Source organism: Ascaphus truei, chromosome 15 (assembly GCF_040206685.1).
Source record: "Ascaphus truei isolate aAscTru1 chromosome 15, aAscTru1.hap1, whole genome shotgun sequence".
Taxonomy (NCBI): domain Eukaryota; kingdom Metazoa; phylum Chordata; class Amphibia; order Anura; family Ascaphidae; genus Ascaphus; species Ascaphus truei.
Window position 1 is genome coordinate 5143633 of NC_134497.1, and position 24674 is coordinate 5168306.

The window sequence follows — 24674 nt, forward strand, 5'->3', positions numbered from 1 at the left end:
TGCATTTAAACCTCTGAATTACATTTTTAATTGCATTGTTTGTTTCTATAGCAACCATTTACAAAGTCACATCCCCTTCCTCTTCTGAAACAGTCTGACACACCTCTTTTTGAGCCCTGCCCTCTCTAGCAGTGCACCAATTGTATCTAGTGACTGCCTGGTCACATGATCTTCCCCACAGAACTTTGCATCTTTGGTCCTCTTCTGCTGCACTGACAGCCATTTAGTGAACCCCCCGAGCCGAAAATTCGCCGATCAATCAGCAACTTAGCAAATTACTTATCATTGTGTGGATTGTATTGATGCACGTATTAAAGGAACATTTTGTTTATTTTTTAAACGGCAGCTCGGACAGCTGCTTTAACGCACTATAATCCTTATTTAAACTATTAAGACCCATGTACATTTTACGCCTCAACACTAATTTCTACAGGAGATTTGGAAATATATAGGCCGTATAGGGCAATACTAACAGATTACTGCCTGCCATCGTGAACATTGGTAATCTCCATTGTTTCATTATCTACCATGATTTATTGGACTGCTTCAGACTAGTTTTAATTTTTCTTGTTTATTAAATAGTTTGTTTCGTTTATTCCTATCACCTAATATCTTTTTAATAGGTACGTCATTAAAAAAAAATATAAGTTTTAATTCATTCAAATTCTCGGATCACGAGTGCGATGGGGCCGGGCTCGTTCTTCGCCGGTTCCGATGACCAATTATCCTGCGCGCTCCTTGATCCATTATCGCTAAACTCACGGGTTTTTATTTTGGCCGAGCGGGAGTTGTTCTTTATATTGGTTATTGAAAAGCGCTGAATCCCTCAGATCCCAATAGCAAGAACATTTGGCTTCTGTGGGGTGTTTGCCACAGGAGCCGGCTCCTGGCGACCCATTTCCTGGTTCCTAATCTCTTGGCTACAACTGCAATGCATTACCCAGCCCACGGAGACGATTATCTGCGCACGATCACTGCGCTACGAGGATGACCCGGAATTTCCAGTAAAATGGCGCACCCTCTGCGCCGTGCTGATGGGGCCGAGAGGAACTGGCCCTGCGTCGTGTACAAAAATATTTGAGGCCGTTAAACAGCGCTTGAATAGTTTCTTGATATTTTTGTTAGAAAATTGGCGTCATTCTTACAAGATTTTAAATCGAAAAAAGACCAACGGTGACGGGTCCAAAATACATGAAGATGACGTTAACTTTAAATTTAATGCACATTAAAGTGGTTCCCAGTTGCAACAGGGTGCACGGATGTCATGGACTTGTTTTGTTAGAGATTGTTCACCTTTTCGGTGCATTTTCTGTGTTTTTGCACGCCTGCGCCCAAGCTTCCCTGGCAGAGAGGGGGTTGCGGCTTTATATAATGTTTGTAATGGTTAGTGGTACCACATGTTGGCTTAACAATAACGCGCCCGTCCATGCTTTGGCTTTCCCTTTAAACTAGACAAAGTGAGTGATGTCACACAGCAGCGTTCTGTGTCACCTGACCAGTCGCCACGCTGCACTTGTGCGAGATCTGCCAGGTTCGCTGGATATAGGTTTCTGATTGGCTGGCACCACAATCCTTTCGTCACTATTGGAAGACTGTCCCCTCTGAATTCGGAGGGGGCAGTGGTCACTCATGCAGCCACACGTTACATTTGCTGGCAATTTGCAAACTGACCGCTTTGACAATGGTGAAAATGACGCACTGTCCTTATTTCCGGTTAACCCCTCCCCTGCCAGACACCGGCTTTCTTTGGCAGCGGAAAGTTTTAAAACTTTTTTTTGGCATCGGGACAAAAAGCATATTGAGATACAGTTCCGGTTGGCAATATATATTGGGGTTACAATCAACTGAAATAAAACTAATACCCGAGCCAACCTGTGCTGAAGCAGGGATATCCTGAAAACCTGACCTGTTTGTAGCTCTTGAAGACTTGAGATAAATTCAGGCTTACAATGAACAAACGTGCAAAAGCTTGCGTGGGATCGTCATTTCCTTCTTCTAAGCACACGCTTCAGCGGAAAGAGGCACTTCCTGCTGGCAGCAAATAGGGGAGCGCCTTGCGGTGCGGCCTGTCTTCTGGGGTAACGCCTGGGGGTTCACGCGGTCGCGACTGAAGCGGATTGGGCCCCACTTGCATTCTGACCACTTTCGTCTCCATCAGGGAACGTGATTCTACCTCCTCCCCCCCCCCCCCTACCCCCCCCTCCCCTCCCCCTCTGTCCTCCCTCCCCTCCCCCTCTCTCCCCTCCCCAAACACAGCATGGCTTTCTCTGTACGTCCTAAGACCCCCTAACATGCGTGCTTAGCACAGGACATGCCGCACGGGCGGCCTAAGGGTTAATATGTGCGTTTCCTGCACCGTGCTATTGTATATGGAACATGCCTGGGATTAGGTTTGATCTGCTCACACCTAGCTGGAACCGCTCGGCCCCCAGGGGATGTGCTCTGTGTCATTTCTTGGTCACACCTTTGGGGGGGGGGGGGGGGCTGACCTGGCTTTGAAGGACTTAAAGGAGGATGTGGTTACAGCGACGAAAACACATGATTCGGTTCCCAGGAAAAGCTGAAAGTCCAAGTCGCAGGCATAGCCTGGGCTGGCGGCTCTCTCCTACCTGCCTCCCCCGCTCGTTACAGCCGTCACTAGCCGTCTAACCAGTGCTGCAAGGTGCGGACGGGAACTCCCGCCTTCTGCTGAAAACATTCAACCCTCCCCCCCGTCCCCTGTCCCCTTTTATATTAGGGGGTGTTGGGGGATGGATGTGTAGTTTGATGTATATGGCGCCAACATTGTGCACAGCGCTTTACAAAATGACAATGCGCGCAAAATAAAGTACAAGCGCGGGGGGGATACGCGCGGGCTGTACATTACCGCGCAGGGCCGAGGGAGGCGCTGCAAGTCCGAAGAGCTTGCAATCGAAGTGAGCACCCTCCTCCACTACACGAAGGCGCAGTGCTTCTTCCCGTTAATGAAAGGTGTCGGACTAACTGGTGGGGGGCTGCGGCGCGCGTGGCAGATCTTTTTTTGTCGCTACAATGTAATGGGAACCGCGACCCCCCGATGCCCCCCAAAATAAGTTAACCCCTGCCGTGCTTTGCAATGCGTTGTTGGCCCAATCACAGCATTGGGGTTTCAAATTTTCCTTTCTCTGTAGAAATACAAAATACAGTTACCCCTCGAAGACTTCTTAGTATTGTAAGAAAATGGGAACTTCTGGAGCAAGGGAGGGGTGAGAATATTGGGTATCTATGTTTCCCCCTAAAGTTGCAGGGAGCACTGCGGGAGGGAAGAACCCGGCTACTTTGATGGGCTTCCCTGTTTACCCAATGTAGTCAAAATAATAATAAAAAAAAGCACGCACGCGCACACATACATGCACACACATACACACACACACATACACACACACACATACACACACACACACACACACACATATACACACACACACATACACACACACACATATATATACACACACACACACACACACACACACACACACACAAACATACACATATATACACACACACACATACACACACATACACACACATACACACACACATACACACACAAACACACACACATATACACACACAAACATACACACACACACACATACATACACACATACACACACACACACACATATATACACACACAAACATACAAACACACACACACACTACTCCCCCCATGTCCTCTTAACATGGGCATCTTCTCTCTCCCGTTAGAAGTTGCGTGGGAATGGGTTATCTTTGTGCGGTGCTGGTTACCGTTTTGGTTCTGCTGTTGGCGTGTCGGGTTTGGAAATACTCTTGCCCGTTGTACAGATATCATATAAAGAAGCTCTTCCTTTTCCGGTCCCTTGTGAGTTCGGATCAGCAGAACCTGGTCTGGGTGTTTCGGTGAAATGGTGACATTTTCTCATGGTTTGTATCGGTGAGGTTCCCAAACCAGCTGCCTTTTACCCCGAGTGTAACGCCTCATTCTATCTGTGTGATTCGAGGGTCTTTTTCATGGGGTCCGTGATTTGAACTGAACGTGTCTGGTTTTTGACCACCCTGAACTGAGCCCCTCTACTGGCCGAGGGGTCGAGTTAATATCTCCCAACTGAAGACATATTTTTTCATTATTATATATATATATTATTTTTTTTGAAGGGTCAAATACTATGAAAGTTATTGAGATATTGGGCAGAGCAGCTGCTGTGGTTCCTGATCTCTGATGTAGAGATGCACTTTGTTCTCGCACCGGGAATGTTCGAGCGTGCTGGAAACGACTATTTCAAGTGTTCTGTACAATAAAAAAAATCCCCCTTTTTATTTTTTGTCTCCCTTTTAGGAGTTCTATGAACACACAAAAACCCTCTGGCAAGATGACGGTGTGAAAGCCTGCTTCGAGAGGTCTAATGAATACCAGCTGATCGACTGCGCTCAGTAGTAAGTGGATTACGGAGCATTGCCGTTGGACATCACACGAGTAGGGAAAGCGGCCCTTGGTACTTGCAGCCGAGCAGTATAGGGCCCCCGGGAAGTTTATTTTGAAGGGTGAAAGCTGAGGACCCCTGTACAGCCCGGGGAATAGAGGTGCTCAGTTACCGGAGGGAGGATATTAGCCAGGCGGTGGGTGAGGAGAGGGGCTGTGGGTAAATAAGCAGCCACGCCCAGGCCTGCAGCGCCCAAGTATATCTGAGCCACACTTATTACCGGGCATCGGAGTGCCACGTCAGAGGTGCCCACTAACCACTGCACTAATGGTTTGAGGTCTTGTGTAGAGCTTCCCGTGTGGTGTGGGGGGGGTGGAGGGGGGTGGGGGGGTGTGGGGTGTGTATCTATATATCTGAGTGCTGTATTTGGGTTTGAATTACTAGGGAAAGGATACATTTTGATAAGGTTGAGATCGAGGAGACTCCCCATCTCCCCCTCCCCCCCTCCCCCCCCCCCGGCATGGGCTGGGGGCTCTTACACCTTACCATCTGGTTTGCTGGGTCCCTGAATTTAATAGGAAGGACGCATTTTTTTCTTTTTTGAACTGATTAAACACTGTATTTTCCCAGGCAGCTCGCCTCTTCGCCGGTGCTTAGATACATGTATCTGTCGCATGCTTCAGAGCCGGGTCACCAAGGCTGGCGCCTGCTCCTAAACACTTGTGTTCTTTTGCTTTCTGCCGATGGTGAATTTGGTGAATCTCAGTAACTTGTGCCCATAGAAAAGGAGAGGTAGTTTGGCCTGTCCTTGTAGCCTCTGCATTAACCCCTATGGGAAGTAGTAAGTGGTTTATATACTCTAGTTTGCCGCTGTGAATTGGGCCTTGAAAGCTAATGTAACAGATTGGACCGCACGCACACTACACACGGTGTGCTGTGTCGTATAGACAGCACGCACACTACACACGGTGTGCTGTGTCGTATAGACAGCACGCACACTACACACGGTGTGCTGTCGTATAGACAGCACGCACACTACACACGGTGTGCTGTGTCGTATAGACAGCGCGCACACTACACACGGTGTGCTGTGTTGTATAGACAGCGCGCACACTACACACGGTGTGCTGTGTCGTATACACAGCGCGCACACTACACACGGTGTGCTGTGTCGTATAGACAGCACGCACACTACACACGGTGTGCTGTGTCGTATAGACAGCACGCACACTACACACGGTGTGCTGTCGTATAGACAGCACGCACACTACACACGGTGTGCTGTGTCGTATCGACAGCACACACACTACACACGGTGGGCTGTGTCGTATACACAGCACGCACACTACACACGGTGGGCTGTGTCGTATACACAGCACGCACACTACACACGGTGTGCTGTGTCGTATAGACAGCACGCACACTACACACGGTGTGCTGTGTCGTATAGACAGCACGCACACTACACACGGTGTGCTGTCGTACAGACAGCACGCACACTACACACGGTGTGCTGTGTCGTATAGACAGCACGCACACTACACACGGTGTGCTGTCGTATAGACAGCACGCACTCTACACACGGTGTGCTGTGTCGTACAGACAGCACGCACACTAAACACGGTGTGCTGTGTCATATACACAGCACGCACACTACACACGGTGTGCTGTGTCGTATAGACAGCACGCACACTACACACGGTGTGCTGTGTAGTACAGACAGCACGCACACTACACACGGTGTGCTGTGTAGTACAGACAGCACGCACACTACACACGGTGCGCTGTGTCATATACACAGCACGCACACTACACACGGTGCGCTGTGTCGTATAGACAGCACGCACACTACACACGGTGCGCTGTGTCGTATAGACAGCGCACGCACACTACACACGGTGTGCTGTGTAGTACAGACAGCACGCACACTACACACGGTGCGCTGTGTCATATACACAGCACGCACACTACACACGGTGCGCTGTGTCGTATAGACAGCACGCACACTACACACGGTGCGCTGTGTCGTATAGACAGCGCACGCACACTACACACGGTGTGCTGTGTCGTATAGACAGCGCGCACACTACACACGGTGTGCTGTGTCGTATAGACAGCGCGCACACTACACACGGTATGCTGTCGTATAGACAGCACGCACTCTACACACGGTGTGCTGTGTCGTATAGACAGCGCGCACACTACACACGGTGTGCTGTGTCGTATAGACAGCACGCACACTACACACGGTGTGCTGTCGTATAGACAGCACGCACTCTACACACGGTGTGCTGTGTCGTACAGACAGCACGCACACTAAACACGGTGTGCTGTGTCATATACACAGCACGCACACTACACACGGTGTGCTGTGTCGTATAGACAGCACGCACACTACACACGGTGTGCTGTGTAGTACAGACAGCACGCACACTACACACGGTGTGCTGTGTAGTACAGACAGCACGCACACTACACACGGTGCGCTGTGTCATATACACAGCACGCACACTACACACGGTGCGCTGTGTCGTATAGACAGCACGCACACTACACACGGTGCGCTGTGTCGTATAGACAGCGCACGCACACTACACACGGTGTGCTGTGTAGTACAGACAGCACGCACACTACACACGGTGCGCTGTGTCATATACACAGCACGCACACTACACACGGTGCGCTGTGTCGTATAGACAGCACGCACACTACACACGGTGCGCTGTGTCGTATAGACAGCGCACGCACACTACACACGGTGTGCTGTGTCGTATAGACAGCGCGCACACTACACACGGTGTGCTGTGTCGTATAGACAGCGCGCACACTACACACGGTATGCTGTCGTATAGACAGCACGCACACTACACACGGTGTGCTGTCGTATAGACAGCACGCACACTACACACGGTGCGCTGTGTCGTATAGACAGCACACACACTACACACGGTGCGCTGTGTCGTATAGACAGCACGCACACTACACACGGTGTGCTGTCGTATAGACAGCACGCACACTACACACGGTGCGCTGTGTCGTATAGACAGCACACACACTACACACGGTGCGCTGTGTCGTATAGACAGCACGCACACTACACACGGTGTGCTGTGTCGTATAGACAGCGCACGCACACTACACACGGTGTGCTGTGTAGTACAGACAGCGCGCACACTACACACGGTGCGCTGTAGTACAGACAGCGCACGCACACTACACACGGTGTGCTGTGTAGTACAGACAGCACGCACACTACACACGGTGTGCTGTGTAGTACAGACAGCACACACTACACACGGTGTGCTGTGTCATATACACAGCACGCACACTACACACGGTGCGCTGTGTCGTATAGACAGCACACACACTACACACGGTGCGCTGTGTCGTATAGACAGCACGCACACTACACACGGTGTGCTGTCGTATAGACAGCACGCACACTACACACGGTGCGCTGTGTCGTATAGACAGCACACACACTACACACGGTGCGCTGTGTCGTATAGACAGCACGCACACTACACACGGTGTGCTGTGTCGTATAGACAGCGCACGCACACTACACACGGTGTGCTGTGTAGTACAGACAGCGCGCACACTACACACGGTGCGCTGTAGTACAGACAGCGCACGCACACTACACACGGTGTGCTGTGTAGTACAGACAGCACGCACACTACACACGGTGTGCTGTGTAGTACAGACAGCACACACTACACACGGTGTGCTGTGTCATATACACAGCACGCACACTACACACGGTGTGCTGTGTCGTATAGACAGCACGCACACTACACACGGTGTGCTGTCGTATAGACAGCACGCACTCTACACACGGTGTGCTGTGTCGTACAGACAGCACGCACACTAAACACGGTGTGCTGTGTCATATACACAGCACGCACACTACACACGGTGTGCTGTGTCGTATAGACAGCACGCACACTACACACGGTGTGCTGTGTAGTACAGACAGCACGCACACTACACACGGTGTGCTGTGTAGTACAGACAGCACGCACACTACACACGGTGCGCTGTGTCATATACACAGCACGCACACTACACACGGTGCGCTGTGTCGTATAGACAGCACGCACACTACACACGGTGCGCTGTGTCGTATAGACAGCGCACGCACACTACACACGGTGTGCTGTGTAGTACAGACAGCACGCACACTACACACGGTGCGCTGTGTCATATACACAGCACGCACACTACACACGGTGCGCTGTGTCGTATAGACAGCACGCACACTACACACGGTGCGCTGTGTCGTATAGACAGCGCACGCACACTACACACGGTGTGCTGTGTCGTATAGACAGCGCGCACACTACACACGGTGTGCTGTGTCGTATAGACAGCGCGCACACTACACACGGTATGCTGTCGTATAGACAGCACGCACTCTACACACGGTGTGCTGTGTCGTATAGACAGCGCGCACACTACACACGGTGTGCTGTGTCGTATAGACAGCACGCACACTACACACGGTGTGCTGTCGTATAGACAGCACGCACTCTACACACGGTGTGCTGTGTCGTACAGACAGCACGCACACTAAACACGGTGTGCTGTGTCATATACACAGCACGCACACTACACACGGTGTGCTGTGTCGTATAGACAGCACGCACACTACACACGGTGTGCTGTGTAGTACAGACAGCACGCACACTACACACGGTGTGCTGTGTAGTACAGACAGCACGCACACTACACACGGTGCGCTGTGTCATATACACAGCACGCACACTACACACGGTGCGCTGTGTCGTATAGACAGCACGCACACTACACACGGTGCGCTGTGTCGTATAGACAGCGCACGCACACTACACACGGTGTGCTGTGTAGTACAGACAGCACGCACACTACACACGGTGCGCTGTGTCATATACACAGCACGCACACTACACACGGTGCGCTGTGTCGTATAGACAGCACGCACACTACACACGGTGCGCTGTGTCGTATAGACAGCGCACGCACACTACACACGGTGTGCTGTGTCGTATAGACAGCGCGCACACTACACACGGTGTGCTGTGTCGTATAGACAGCGCGCACACTACACACGGTATGCTGTCGTATAGACAGCACGCACACTACACACGGTGTGCTGTCGTATAGACAGCACGCACACTACACACGGTGCGCTGTGTCGTATAGACAGCACACACACTACACACGGTGCGCTGTGTCGTATAGACAGCACGCACACTACACACGGTGTGCTGTCGTATAGACAGCACGCACACTACACACGGTGCGCTGTGTCGTATAGACAGCACACACACTACACACGGTGCGCTGTGTCGTATAGACAGCACGCACACTACACACGGTGTGCTGTGTCGTATAGACAGCGCACGCACACTACACACGGTGTGCTGTGTAGTACAGACAGCGCGCACACTACACACGGTGCGCTGTAGTACAGACAGCGCACGCACACTACACACGGTGTGCTGTGTAGTACAGACAGCACGCACACTACACACGGTGTGCTGTGTAGTACAGACAGCACACACTACACACGGTGTGCTGTGTCATATACACAGCACGCACACTACACACGGTGCGCTGTGTCGTATAGACAGCACACACACTACACACGGTGCGCTGTGTCGTATAGACAGCACGCACACTACACACGGTGTGCTGTCGTATAGACAGCACGCACACTACACACGGTGCGCTGTGTCGTATAGACAGCACACACACTACACACGGTGCGCTGTGTCGTATAGACAGCACGCACACTACACACGGTGTGCTGTGTCGTATAGACAGCGCACGCACACTACACACGGTGTGCTGTGTAGTACAGACAGCGCGCACACTACACACGGTGCGCTGTAGTACAGACAGCGCACGCACACTACACACGGTGTGCTGTGTAGTACAGACAGCACGCACACTACACACGGTGTGCTGTGTAGTACAGACAGCACACACTACACACGGTGTGCTGTGTCATATACACAGCACGCACACTACACACGGTGTGCTGTGTCGTATAGACTCATATTCCCATTATTTTTTGTAGGGTTCAGTGCTCGTATTCCCATTATTTGTTGTAGGGTTCAGGGCTCGTATTCCCATTATTTTTTGTAGGGTTCACAGCTCGTATTCCCATTATTTTTTTGTAGGGTTCAGGGCTCGTATTCCCATTATTTTTTGTAGGGTTCAGGGCTCGTATTCCCATTATTTTTTGTAGGGTTCAGGGCTCGTATTCCCATTATTTTTTGTAGGGTTCAGGGCTCGTATTCCCATTATTTTTTGTAGGGTTCAGGGCTCGTATTCCCATTATTTTTTGTAGGGTTCAGGGCTCGTATTCCCATTATTTTTGTGGTTCTGGTGCCATATTTCATAGTTTTTTTTTTTTTTTTTCTATTTATAGAAATGATTTGGCGTTAATATACTTCGGCAAAATAAACGTTTTGGGACAATGGTTTCCAACCCTTTTTATCGGTGTCTGTCTCCCCCCCACCCCCCAACCCCTCCCAAACAACACAACGCTATCAATCTTATCGCCGACTCGTCAGACTATCGCTAACAAACCTGTGTGACCGATCCCAGGTAGTGTGGTGTCCTGAGCTCGCTGGGGTAACGCATGCTTAATACTCCCCCCAAACTGCCCCTCCCTCTGTGCGGGCAGCATGGTGCGAATCGCTGTCACTTTATGCAGGAGCTTCCTACGATGCCGTGCCGCTGTGGATGCATTGTGGGGTGCGACTTCGGACGCTCCTGCTGTAGCTGACACGTGTATCGCCCACGGTAAAGTGCCGTTTGGGGCCTTGCTAAGTGAGCGGCCCCCCACACAGGCTCAGGAACCCGCCATACCAACCTGGAATCCGCCATCACATTTGCGAACCCCTTATGGAGAATCGCTGCGCCAGTTTATACACAGCTTGACAAAAATGTGAGTGCTCGGACAAAGCAGGGGCGGTGTGAGGAGGGAAGTCCGCCACGTTTAAATGTGGTGGGTGGGCGAGGGCACAATAACCAGCATTGTTCCTGCTGGGACTGCGCACACCGCATCGGGCGCTCGATATTCTCAGGATTGCTGTATTGTCTGTTTTTTGTTTTGGATCCAGAAAGTGCCGCACAGACAGAGTGGTCCACACACAAATAGCTGGAATGTTTGCATGTCCCACGCCTGCCGGTGCACAGTGGAAGCTGTGTGTGTGGCCACATGCTTTGCTATCCCACACACGGGGGTACAAGTGCAGAGGACAGATGGCTTCAGTGTGTGCCTTATCAGGCGGGTACAAGGTGCAGGGAGATAGCGCGAATGTTCACAGAATTCCGGGGCCGTTGTGCGCTTGCTCATGTTCATATATTAAACCGCCAGTTTCATTTCCATGTGAAACCCGTCTTCTGAGCGTCACGTCTGTTTTTATTTCACGCCGTTAACCAGCTCGATGAACGTTTTCGTACACCGCTCGGGTTTGGTCAGTATTACATATCTCTTGTACTTCTAAAAGTAGCAACCAGAAAGATTTTGAGTTTGGTAAAAATTTGTAGCTGTTGTCTCTTTCTAAACGACCATCGCTAATCTCCCCCTCCCCCCCCCCCCCCCCTCATCCTAGTGCAGGACTGGCCAGTCCTCAAGGGCCACCAACAGGACATGTTTTCAGGATATCCCAGTCCTGGACAGAGCCACCTGTGCTGAAGCTGGGATATCCTTAAAGCCTGTCCTGTTGGTGGCCCTTGAGGACTGGCGTTAAAAACCTCCTGGGTTACTTGATATTGATGTATTGCGCTGCCATTAATAAAAAGATAAGACCGCCCCCATCTTTAGATGGGAATACTAAATAACTCGCTGCTCTGCTCCCAGATCTGTGTTCCTGCATGGTGGGGCTTGGCGGACGTACCCCTACTTCCTCCAGATCCCCCTGCTTCACACTCGGGGTCATTGTTTGCGGAGTCCGTGTCTTTACTCGATGAGACGCTCTTTCTCCCCATATATTACCCCCATTACCTTAAAATGGCAATCCGGGTTTCATTTATTTACTTATTTTAATTACAAGGATTGAAGCAGGGGGTCTCTGGGGCTGAACGGTGTTAATTTCAGCTCCGGGGACCCCCTGCTTCCAGAGATACTTGTGCCGGTATCTCTGCAGGCAAAGAACGTGTGTGCCTAACAAAATGGCGGCGTTTAAAAAAAAAAAAAAAAAAAGTCCCCGAGTCAAGCGGGCCAATAGGAAGCTGTGACATCATCTGGTGCGGTTTCCTATTGTCCAGCGTGATCAGGTCCTTTAAACCGCCTCCGCTGGGGGGTGCCGGTATCTCGGGAAGCCGGGGGTCCCCGGAGCTGAAATAAACGCGGGTTCCGCTTCAGCGATCTCTCCCCCCCCCCCCCCTACGCAGGGTTCAATCCTGTAATAAATTACAGGTTTTAATTAAATTACTGGTTTGCCGCTTTAACCCACAGTTTGTGGGGATATTGCACTTGGTCCCTAATCAGCTGGGGTGAGATTAGCAGGCGCGGAGTCCGTGTAACATCACACCTCTGCCCGCGGCGGCCTGGTGACGCGTTCTGCTGTATGGTGGTGATTATAACCGTGGCTTAGTAGGCATCTTTGGTGGCACCCTGCTAGCCTATTTTCTGTGGTTTGGGACAGAGGGAGCCACCTGTGCTGAAGTAGGCACTGCTGTAGCCACCTGTGCTGAAGCAGAGTCTGCTGTAGCCACCTGTGCTGAAGCTGGGATTGGTTGGACCACCTGTGCTGAAGCAGGGACTGATTGAGCCACCTGTGCTGAAGCTGGGACTGGTTAGACAACCTGTGCTGAAGCAGGGTTATCCGTACAACCCGACCCGTTGAGTGGTCTTGAGGACTGGAGTTGAGAAATACTCTACTCCAGGGGGCTTAGCTCCAGTCTTTAAGCCCCCCCACCCCCACCCCCAACAGGTCAGATTTCAGGATATGCCAGCGTCTGCACAGGTGGCTCAATCAGCCCCTGCTTCAGCACAGGTGGCTCTTTGACTGAGCCTCTGAGTGAGCCACCTGTGCTGAAGCAGGGATATCCTGAAGACCTGGTGGGCGGTGCGGGTTCTTACGGACTGCGCGCCGCTGCCCGGCATGAAAGGCGCTGCGCTGGTATTATGTGTATTTTCGTGCTGGTGCAAGAGAACGTGGCTCTCTCCCTCCCGGCTTCTGATATCACAGCCGTGGTCGCTAGCCGTGGTCTGCGTGTCTCTTCCCTGCCACCGTGTGTTGGGCATCCCACAGAAAGTGAAGCCACGGCGTGCCACGGGGCCCGGGCTACAGATGTATCCCAGAGGAAGCCACGGTGAGCCCAGCCGGTTGTGATTTCTGCAGTGCAGCCGGGCAGATGTCAGGATGCGCGGCTCTGCCCCCACAATGATTAGCGCTATTATGTCATGACAGCTGATCGCAGCCGGGCCGTCCCATTGGCTGGCACCGGCTCCATTTTTATTTCATTTCCCCCTGATCGATGGGGCCCCTGCTAGGGAGGTTTCCGTCGCTCACAACTTGGGGCATTTGTAATGGACCAGATGGGATTCACTTCGCTCATGGAAATGCCTCTTTGCCAAGTGCAAGGCTGCAACGGCAGAATAATATATATGCAATGATAGTAATAATTACTTCCATAACAGAGGTGTGTGTGTGTGTGTGTGTGTGTTTGCGCGCGTGTGTATGTGTTCGTGTTCCACTTCTGATTTGACCTTGAGTGAGTCCCGATCGTTTTATATTTTTTGGGTTTTTTTTTTTTCTACCCCAAAAAGTAGATTGCAAGCTTTTTGGCCGAGGGTTAGCTGTGCCTGTGTTTTCTCCCCTGTGATACACGATCGCTGCTATATCAGGATGAGTAATTGTTCTTGGCTGCTACTCAAAGGTCTGTTTTTGCAGCAGAGAAATGATTTTATCCGTCAGCGTTCCGCGGTGATGTTCGGCGCTGCTGGAGACGGCCTGGCTATATGTCTCCGCGGTGATGTTCGGCGCTGCTGGAGACGGCCTGGCTATATGTCTCCGCGGTGATGTCCGGTGCTGCTGGAGACGGCCTGGCTATATGTCTCCGCGGTGATGTCCGGTGCTGCTGGAGACGGCCTGGCTATATGTCTCCCCGCGGTGATGTTCGGCGCTGCTGGAGACGGCCTGGCTATATGTCTCCGCGGTGATGTTCGGTGCTGCTGGAGACGGCCTGGCTATATGTCTCCGCGGTGATGTTCGGCGCTGCTGGAGACGGCCTGGCTATATGTCTCCGTGGTGATGTTCGGCGCTGCTGGAGACGGCCTGGCTATATGTCTCCGCGGTGATGTTCGGCGCTGCTGGAGACGGCCTGGCTATATGTCTCCGCGGTGATGTTTGGCGCTGCTGGAGACGGCCTGGCTATATGTCTCCGCGGTGTTCAGCACTGCTGGAGATTGCCTGGCTATATGGTTCCGTGGTGATGTTCGGCGCTGCTGGAGACGGCCTGGCTATATGTCTCCGCGGTGATGTTCGGCGCTGCTGGAGACGGGCTGGCTATATGGTTCCGTGGTGATGTTCGGCGCTGCTGGAGACGGCCTGGCTATATGTCTCCGCGGTGATGTTCGGTGCTGCTTGAGACTGCCTGGCTATATGGGCCGTGACTGGCTATATGGGCCGTGACTGGCTATATGGGCCGTGACTGGCTATATGGGCCGTGACTGGCTATATGGGCCGTGACGCGTAATTAAAGGTTTCTCTCAAACCTGCCTCTGATATTGTGATGCGAGAATGGGATATGGTTTAAACCAGGGGTGGGGCAACTCCCGAGGGCCACCAGCCGGTCAGGTTTTCAGGATATCCCTGCTTCAGCACAGTCTGAGCCACCTGTGCTGAAGCAGGGATATCCGTTACCCCTGATCTGTTGGTGGCCCCTGAGGACTGGAGTTGCCCCCCACCCCTGGTTTTTCACTATTCGGGTTGAAGGAGCCGGACAAGCTATCCAAGTCGGTGGCGGTGACGCCAAAATCTGGGTGCCGACACCGCATAAACGCGCCCGTATTGGGTTCTCGGAGAACATACCCACGGGCTTTTAATCGCCAGCTTCAACAACATTTACTCATGTTGGGTTTAGAAGCCGAGGGTGGGGCTGGGGGGTCCCACCGGGCATTGTGTGGCCGACCCCCCCCCCCCCCTCTCCGGCAGGTAAGGGGTTAAGCCAGGGGCTTACCATGCGGGGCGGCCCTCCCTTTCTGTGTGCGCGCCTCGGACCCCCTGCGTGAGGGCCCCTCCTTGTAAAGCGCTTATGTAAACTCCCAGCAGAGCGAAAGCCAGCGGAGAGCTATTTTTAGCCTGGGCTGCAGCGGTGGAGGGGGAGGGGGAGCTGGCTTTGGGTCAGGTAGGAGGGCAGATTGAAGGGTGTGTCCCTGCTCTGGGCTGCATGGTGGGGGGGGGGGGGGGGGGGGGGGGAGGGAGGGATGCAGCGGTTTTGCTGCAGGAGGAAATGGCGCTCGCGTAGCAAAGCCCTTTCTGTAAAGTGAGAGCCAGTCTCCAAGGCGGGCGTTCAGGGGAGGGGGGGGGGGGGGGCTGGTGTTTCTTAGGCTGGAGACGTTGCGTGTTCGCTCAGCGCTGGGGTTCCCGGCATCTCTTTCAACAGCGAGATGTTACGGCGCGATATTAAAAAGCATCGGCTTAAATGTGTGTTAGATACGGGCGAGCGCTGTCCGCGAGCGCTGTCCGCGAGCGCTGTCCGCGAGCGCTGTCCGCGAGCGGTATATAAACCGGTGTATGTAAAGCAGTAATCGTTTTAACACGGCGTACAAATCTGGTTACAGGGCCGGTTTGAACAGGGAAATGTTTAACAGCGGACAATCGGCGTGTGTTGCAACAAAATAAATCCTAGCTGTGTTGCGACTGTGGTTACACGCAGACATTTTGTAACACGGGCAGTGGCGCAGTGCGAGGATCGGGCCCTCCCTGCTTAATGAGAAGGGCGTAAGATCTGGATACTTGTTCATTCCATTGCATCAGTGCCAGGGTCCTCAACCCCAGTCTTCAAGGACCCCCCCCTCCCACCCCCAACAGGTCAGGTTTTAAGGATATCCCTGCTTCAGCGTGGGTGGCTGTCTTCCACTGAGCCACCTGTGCTGAAGCAGGAATTGGGCTACGGCCTCAGTCCTCCCTACTGCACGCGCACCTGGCGGCGCCAATACGGGCGCGTTTATGCGGTGCAGAGACTACAGCCGTGAACGGCGCTCTGTGGGGGAGGGGCACGGCCATGACGGGGCATATCTGCTCTGCCATTGGCTGCGCGCCGACCGCATGACCGCGGCGCGGCACGGGCAAGAACAACATTCTTGTCTTCCCTGCTAGCGTACGCGTCACAGCGCTTGGCGCGCCCACCACACCGCCACTGCGGCCTGCACATAGAGGGCTGTGTGTGTGTGTAGTGCGCCCCGGCGTGACACGCGGGCGCGGATCTGGAGAGGCTCTCCTCAGCATGTCCGTGGTACTAATATGTGACACACATTTGGGGGGCCGAGCGGGAGATTTGCGGGGGGAAGGGTGTATAATACCATTCGGTAAGATGGCAGACACCAGCAGACCGACCCTGTAACACAGTGTGTGTGATACTGTATCAGGCTCCGGTACGTGCAGGTCGTTCTCCCCAGCTGCAGCGGGACACGCCCCCCCCCCCCCCCCCCCCCCCCCCTCTCTCTTTGATGCTGGCATGCAGAACAATGCAAGAGGAACAGGTTGCCAAAATACCACCCCCTCCCCTCCACACACACACACACCCCCTACCCTCCACACACACACACACACCCCCCTACCCTCCACACACACACACACCCCCTACCCTCCACACACCACACCACCCTCCCCTCCACACTCACACCCCCTCCCCTCCACACACACACCCCCTCCACACTCACACCCCCCTCCACACTCACACCCCCTCCACACTCACACCCCCTCCACACTCACGCCCCCTCCCCTTCCCACACCCCCCCCTCCCCTCCACACACACCCCCTCTCCTCCCCACACACACACCCTCCCCTCCACACTCACACCCCCCTCCCCCTCCCCTCCACACTCTCACCCCCTCCACACTCACACCCCCTCCACACTCACACCCCCTCCACACTCACACCCCCTCCCCTCCACACACACCCCCTACCCTCCACACACACCCCCCCTACCCTCCACACTCACACCCCCTCCCCTCCACACACACCCCTTCCCCTCCACACACACCCTACCCTCCACACTCACACCCCCTTCCCACACACACACCCCTCCCCTCCACACACACACACCCTGCCCTTCACACACACACCCTCCACACTCACACCCCCTTCCCACACACACACCCTCCCCCTTCCCACACACACACCCTCCCCTTCCCACACACACCCCCTCCACACACACACCCCCTCCACACTCACACCCCCTCCCCTTCCCACACACACCCCCTCCCCTCCACACACACACACACCCTCCCTCCACACACACACCCCCCTCTCGTCCACACACACACCCTCCCCTCCACACTCACACCCCCTCCCCTCCACACTCACACCCCCTCCACACTCACACCCCCCTCCCCCTCCACACACACACCCCCTCCACACTCACACCCCCTCCACACTCACACCCCTCCCCTCCACACTCACCACCCCCTCCCCTCCACACTCACACCCCCTCCCCTCCACACTCACACCCTCTCCCCTCCACACTCACACCCCCTCCCCCTCCACACACACCCCCTCCCCCTCCACACACACACACACACACACACACACACCCTCCCACCCAACCCCTCCCCACACACACACCCCCCTCCCACCCACCCCCCTCCCCACACACACACCCCCCTCCCACCACCCCCCTCCCCACACACACACGTATGTACATGCTGGGCTTGTCCTCATCTTTCTCACGTGCTCTGCTCCCTGCTCTCTTCTGCCCTTTCATCAATCCCTTACCTGCCTCTTTTCCAAACCATGTCTCCCTCCGCCGCTCCCCCCTCTTGCTCTCCCTCTCTTTGGCGTTAGAACAACAAGGAGGGTGAGAAATTGTGTTCCTTTTCTTTCTATTCTTTCACAGGGACTTCCCATACCCCTAGGTCCTGACCTCTGTGTGACCAAAGTACTACTGTCCTCATATTCCCGTCCAAGTCTTTACTGCAGCATACCCTACTATTCAGTCTTTGATCACCTGACCTCTGTTGGCAGGGCACCACTGGACCTGTGTTTCGCTGATGACCTTAGCTGTGATCTTGCCAGATCCCTATAGCCAGTTTGAGTCCACTCCAGATTTTGTTTGGACTCCCAAGTACATTACTTGATGGTCGAGCATCAAGCTAAATTTCCATCGTAGACAGGTCCCATTGACCCCCGTTCCCAGCCCCCCCGAGCCAACCTCCAGGCGACCGATCACGCTCTTGGGCGCCGGAGTGAGAGCGTAGGGAACAAGGTCACTGTATGCATAGGTCTTTCATTATGATTGTACTCGTGCCGTGTTCTTGGTAGGCTACAGGATGGCCAAAACGTTGACCTACAGATATAGCAAGAATTCACAGCCGCCCGCTGTCATGCGACCCTGGTGGTTGCAGCACTGATTGGCGCGGGGGGGGGGTCCCCATTCACAAGCATGGACCACCCCGACGCGCGGACGCGGTCCCCAGCACCGCAGTCTTCTGCCTGTTTGTCCACGGCGCTGAGGACAATCAGTCTTACTGCTGCGTGGCGGGACAATAAATACTTTTTTGGTTGCAAATTTCAAGTGCCCGCTCTCTTCTCGACCAACTTCAGGCTGCGGATCTGCAATTACCTACACAGCCACGAAACTCGCCCCGCTCCCTTCCAATACACAGCCACGAAACTCGCCTCGCTCCCTTCCAATACACAGCCACGATCCTCGCCTCACTCCCTTCCAATACACAGCCACGAAACTCGCCTCGCTCCCTTCCAATACACAGCCACGATCCTCGCCTCACTCCCTTCCAATACACAGCCACGATCCTCGCCTCACTCCCTTCCAATACACAGCCACGAAACTCGCCTCACTCCCTTCCAATACACAGCCACGATCCTCGCCTCACTCCCTTCCAATACACAGCCACGATACTCGCCTCACTCCCTTCCAATACACGGCCACGAAACTCGCCTCGCTCCCTTCCAATACACAGCCACGATCCTCGCCTCACTCCCTTCCAATACACAGCCACGATACTCGCCTCACTCCCTTCCAATACACAGCCACGATACTCGCCTCACTCCCTTCCAATACACAGCCACGATACTCGCCTCACTCCCTTCCAATACACAGCCACGATCCTCGCCTCACTCCCTTCCAATACACAGCCACGATCCTCGCCTCACTCCCTTCCAATACACAGCCACGATACTCGCCTCACTCCCTTCCAATACACAGCCACGATCCTCGCCTCACTCCCTTCCAATACACAGCCACGATACTCGCCTCACTCCCTTCCAATACACAGCCACGATCCTCGCCTCACTCCCTTCCAATACACGGCCACGATACTCGCCTCGCTCCCCTCAAATCCCAACTCCCAAATAACCACAAACGTTTATCCTTCTGCGTGTAGCATCCTTCTTCCCTCCGTGCCGCGCCACCCTCCCAGGGTCTCTCCTGTGCATGTCCCTGCTCTCTGCGTCTGCTGCAAGGCCTCTTCCCCGTGTGTTTCGTGGGTCTTTCCTCCGACCGGCTGTGACGGCATCTTCTGCCCTCTCGTCTGGGGTGGTCTCCTTACCCCCAAGCTCCCGAAACGCGTTGCGCATCTGTGTTTGCACGGCCGCCTTCCCTCAACCAGGCCCCGTGCATGTATTCTCTTTCAATGCGTTGGCGTTCCTTCCAGCGTGACGCCATTTCTAATGGGTGGCTAGTAATTGGAGAGGGTGCTCATACCGTGGCCAAACTGAAGGTGGCTGTAAAATGGTCAGTTAGCAGTAGAAATTGACCATTACTGCTCCTTGTTGAGCGCTGAGAATTCAGCAAAAAAATACATTGTGGCAGTTTTTGCAGCAGGTTAGAAAATGACCAGAGCGGCCATCTTTTATAAGCCCCAGAGAAAGCGACCGTTTTGTTTCTTCAAAACAAGACGCTATTTAAGGATTTCCTAGAGGGGGGGGGGGAAGGGGGTGTATGTGACAGGGAACACTTGTGAGCAGCCTGCAATACTGACACCTCTGGCGGTGAGTGGGTTAAAGGGAAACACTGCCTCTTCCACCCCGCACTGCCACCTGGTGGCGCGTATGTGTATATTAGTGTGTTGTGTGGTGCAGGGGAGGGCAACTTCAGTCCTCAAGGGCCACCAGCAGGTTGAGTTTTCAGGATATCCCTGCTTCAGCACAGGTGGCTCAGTCTGAGCCACCTGTGCTGAAGCAGGGATATCCTGACCTGGTGGTGGCCCTTGAGGACTGCAGTTGGCCACCCCTGCTTAAAGTGCTGTCTTACTACAAGCTCGTGGCGCGTGAGAATCAAGAACATGGCGTGTTTGGCAGTGCGGTGCCTCCGCTCGCACTCAGAGCCGAACGCGTGATTCCCGCCTCCCTCCCGCGCGGCTCCGCTGCTGGATGAAGGCCGCCCCAGTGATCTATAAATAGATTAATATACACTTTGATATAAATATTTTCCAAACTTTAGCATTTCCCGGTGAGCCATGTAATCCTCCAGAGGGGGGCAGCGGTTTGCGCAGAGGGCAGAACATGGGCTGAAGCGGTGAAACCGGTATATATGAACGCCGCGGCTGCTCGAACAGGACTCCGCGCGTTCACGCTGGGTGGAGCGTTAATATCGGACGCTGTATCGTGCTGCGACTTCTGTTCTCCCCACCCACCGCGCTACTGCTCGGTACCGGCAAGGATAGAGCGTCCACCACTGGTACGGAATCCAGCCGTACCTCGTGAGCAATATACACGCGTGTGCGTGGGCGCCGGCTTTGCTCCCGTTCTTGTGCCTGGTTTTTGATTCTCGGCCGGAGTCCAATAGCCAAACAATCGCAGGATTTCCATTTCGTATTCCCGGCTATAATTAGGCTTTCCGGGGTTGTGGTTTTTTAATGATGTGTGTATGTGCTGGAGAACACCTGTCAGGCCTCCTCCTTGCCCCTCTCTGCCAGACGGGACACGGGTGTTCTTGGGTGTGTTTTTAGGGCGCAAGGGTCGGCTGGCGATTCGGCATTGTGCCGCGTCTTCGGCTTTACCGGATTATTCTGTATCCGGGGTGTCCGATCGTGTTGTTTTCGACCGAAATTCGGTCTAGGACTTTGGTCGCGGTTGTTTCGTGACTCACCTCGCCGCCGGGACACTTCGCTGCTAAGGTAAGAGACTTACCTTACCCCTTAACCTAAAAACCCTTTACCCTGAGCCCTTACCCTAACCACTAAAACCCCTACAGGTGTAACCCTATACCCGGAAACTCGCCCCGGGCCGTAAAATTTGCTTTCTTGGCGCTGCAGCGGAAGGTCCCCTGCGGTTAAACACCGGCGGGGAGTCGTTGGCGGCGGTCTCATTCCGGAAGAAATTCGTCTTTGTATTCAATGGGGGATTTTGTCTGATAAAGACCCGATCAGCCACTTGTGCTGATAAAGAATAAGCCCAAAAGCCTACCTGGCGGTCTGATCCCCTCGGGAACATTAGAACTGGCTTTTAAGTGGTTAACGGCCATTTACGGTTTCACGCACGTGCGCGTCCGCCTGATGGCGAGAGATCCACCGAGCAGCGACGCGCGGCATTTTCTTTCTGCTCTCCGCCTTTTGAAAAAAAGGTTCGTCCCGCGCGCAGTTTCCCTCCTCTTCGTCGTAAACGCCGACTCGGAGGAGGAGGAGAGCGAGGAGGCGGACGCACGGACGTCTCAACTGCAGCCGCATTTACAGAATAGTTTATTTTATTTTTTCATTATTATTAAGAAGCGAGAATGAAGCGATGTGTTGGCGTGCATTGCTGGAAGTGAAGAGGTTAACGAAACTAGCGCACTTTTTAAACAAAGATGTATTCTCTGTGGAGCGCTTTGAATGTCTCTCCACCGCCACGGCCTGGGGTGGGATCCATTTCCATTCCGTGGGAGCACAGAAAAGGTACTTATTTATTTTTTGGGGGTCCGTGTTTCATTTGGTATTGTTACCGTTCCATCTTAGAAGTCCGAGGTTGCCATTGGGACTGCTCTGGGAGGGGGAGAGAGAGTGGGGGGCAGGGGGAGAGAGTGGGGGGCAGGGGGAGAGAGTGGGGGGCAGGGGGAGAGAGTGGGGGGCAGGGGGAGAGAGTGGGGGGCAGGGGGAGAGAGTGGGGGGCAGGGGGAGAGAGTGGGGGGCAGGGGGAGAGAGTGGGGGGCAGGGGGAGAGAGTGGGGGGCAGGGGGAGAGAGTGGGGGGCAGGGGGAGAGAGAGGGGGGCAGGGGGATCTCCATTTTATCCTCAACGGGCAGCAGGTGAAGGAGGAAGGGCAGTAGATGGCCTGGCTTGGTTACTGCCCCACCACCATAGTTACCATCCGAGTCCAGACTAAACAGAGGTGCAGGAAGAGGGTACCAGGTGTATATGGAGGGCGAGGAGAGCCACAGGTATGGGGGTAGGGGGGGTAGCAGAGAGCCAGCAGTACAGGTGGGAAGGGCAGCATCTTACTAGTAGGGTAACAGGGACTGGTGCACCCTGGCAATACTGTGGTGAAATAAGCGACAGGGTTTAGCCGGAGAATGCACGGGAGAGGAGTCACACAGGTTTAGGAGGAAATAGCGGATCGATTTTTAAAGATGTTCTTTCCGTATTAACTTAGACACGTGGGCCTGGTTTTGCCGTTCCCGGGAAACCTGTAGGACGGCGAAATATTTCAGCAACACTTCTATGCTCAAAGCGAAGGGGCGCGCTGGGCGGGGTCTCCTGGAGTTCTGTGCTCCGGATGGATCCCGCCTGGGCTGGGCGGGGTCTCCTGGAGTTCTGGGCTCCGGATGGATCCCGCCTGGGTTGGACCGTGGTTCCTGGAGTTCTGTGCTCCGGATGGATCCCGCCTGGGTTGGGCCGTGGTTCCTGGAGTTCTGGGCTCCGGATGGATCCCGCCTGGGCTGGGCCGTGGTTCCTGGAGTTCTGTGCTCCGGATGGATCCCGCCTGGGCTGGGCCGTGGTTCCTGGAGTTCTGTGCTCCGGATGGATCCCGCCTGGGCTGGGCCGTGGTTCCTGGAGTTCTGTGCTCCGGATGGATCCCGCCTGGGCTGGGCGGGGTCTCCTGGAGTTCTGTGCTCCGGATGGATCCCGCCTGGGCTGGGCCGTGGTCTCCTGGAGTTCTGGGCTCCGGATGGATCCCGCCTGGGCTGGGCGGGGTCTCCTGGAGTTCTGTGCTCCGGATGGATCCCGCCTGGGCTGGGCCGTGGTTCCTGGAGTTCTGTGCTCCGGATGGATCCCGCCTGGGTTGGACCGTGGTTCCTGGAGTTCTGTGCTCCGGATGGATCCCGCCTGGGCTGGGCCGTGGTTCCTGGAGTTCTGGGCTCCGGATGGATCCTGCCTGGGCTGGACCGTGTTTCCTGGAGTTCTGGGCTCCGGATGGATCCCGCCTGGGCTGGGCGGGGTCTCCTGGAGTTCTGGGCTCCGGATGGATCCCGCCTGGGCTGGGCCGTGGCTCCTGGAGTTCTGTGCTCCGGATGGATCCCGCCTGGGCTGGGCCGTGGTTCCTGGAGTTCTGTGCTCCGGATGGATCCCGCCTGGGCTGGGCCGTGGTTCCTGGAGTTCTGTGCTCCGGATGGATCCCGCCTGGGCTGGGCCGTGGTTCCTGGAGTTCTGTGCTCCGGATGGATCCCGCCTGGGTTGGACCGTGGTTCCTGGAGTTCTGTGCTCCGGATGGATCCCGCCTGGGCTGGGCCGTGGTTCCTGGAGTTCTGGGCTCCGGATGGATCCTGCCTGGGCTGGACCGTGTTTCCTGGAGTTCTGGGCTCCGGATGGATCCGGGCTGGGCGGGGTCTCCTGGAGTTCTGGGCTCCGGATGGATCCCGCCTGGGCTGGGCCGTGGCTCCTGGAGTTCTGTGCTCCGGATGGATCCCGCCTGGGCTGGGCCGTGGTTCCTGGAGTTCTGTGCTCCGGATGGATCCCGCCTGGGCTGGGCCGTGGTTCCTGGAGTTCTGGGCTCCGGATGGATCCCGCCTGGGCTGGACCGTGGTTCCTGGAGTTCTGGGCTCCGGATGGATCCCGCCTGGGCTGGGCCGTGGTTCCTGGAGTTCTGTGCCCCGGATGGATCCCGCCTGGGCTGGGCCGTGGTTCCTGGAGTTCTGTGCTCCGGAT

The 24674-nt window shown here is 54.6% G+C and overlaps 1 protein-coding gene across 7 annotated transcripts in view; it reads left to right on the forward strand.

The window, feature by feature from the left end:
* Positions 1-24674, forward strand: part of GNAS (GNAS complex locus) — a 186980-nt gene that overhangs the window by 149442 nt on the left and 12864 nt on the right. For all 7 annotated transcript variants that reach the window (XM_075571339.1, XM_075571340.1, XM_075571342.1 and 4 more), the window contains one exon: positions 4343-4440. In XM_075571339.1, coding sequence (XP_075427454.1) covers positions 4343-4440 — 98 coding nt within the window. The remainder of the gene's footprint in view (positions 1-4342; positions 4441-24674) is intronic.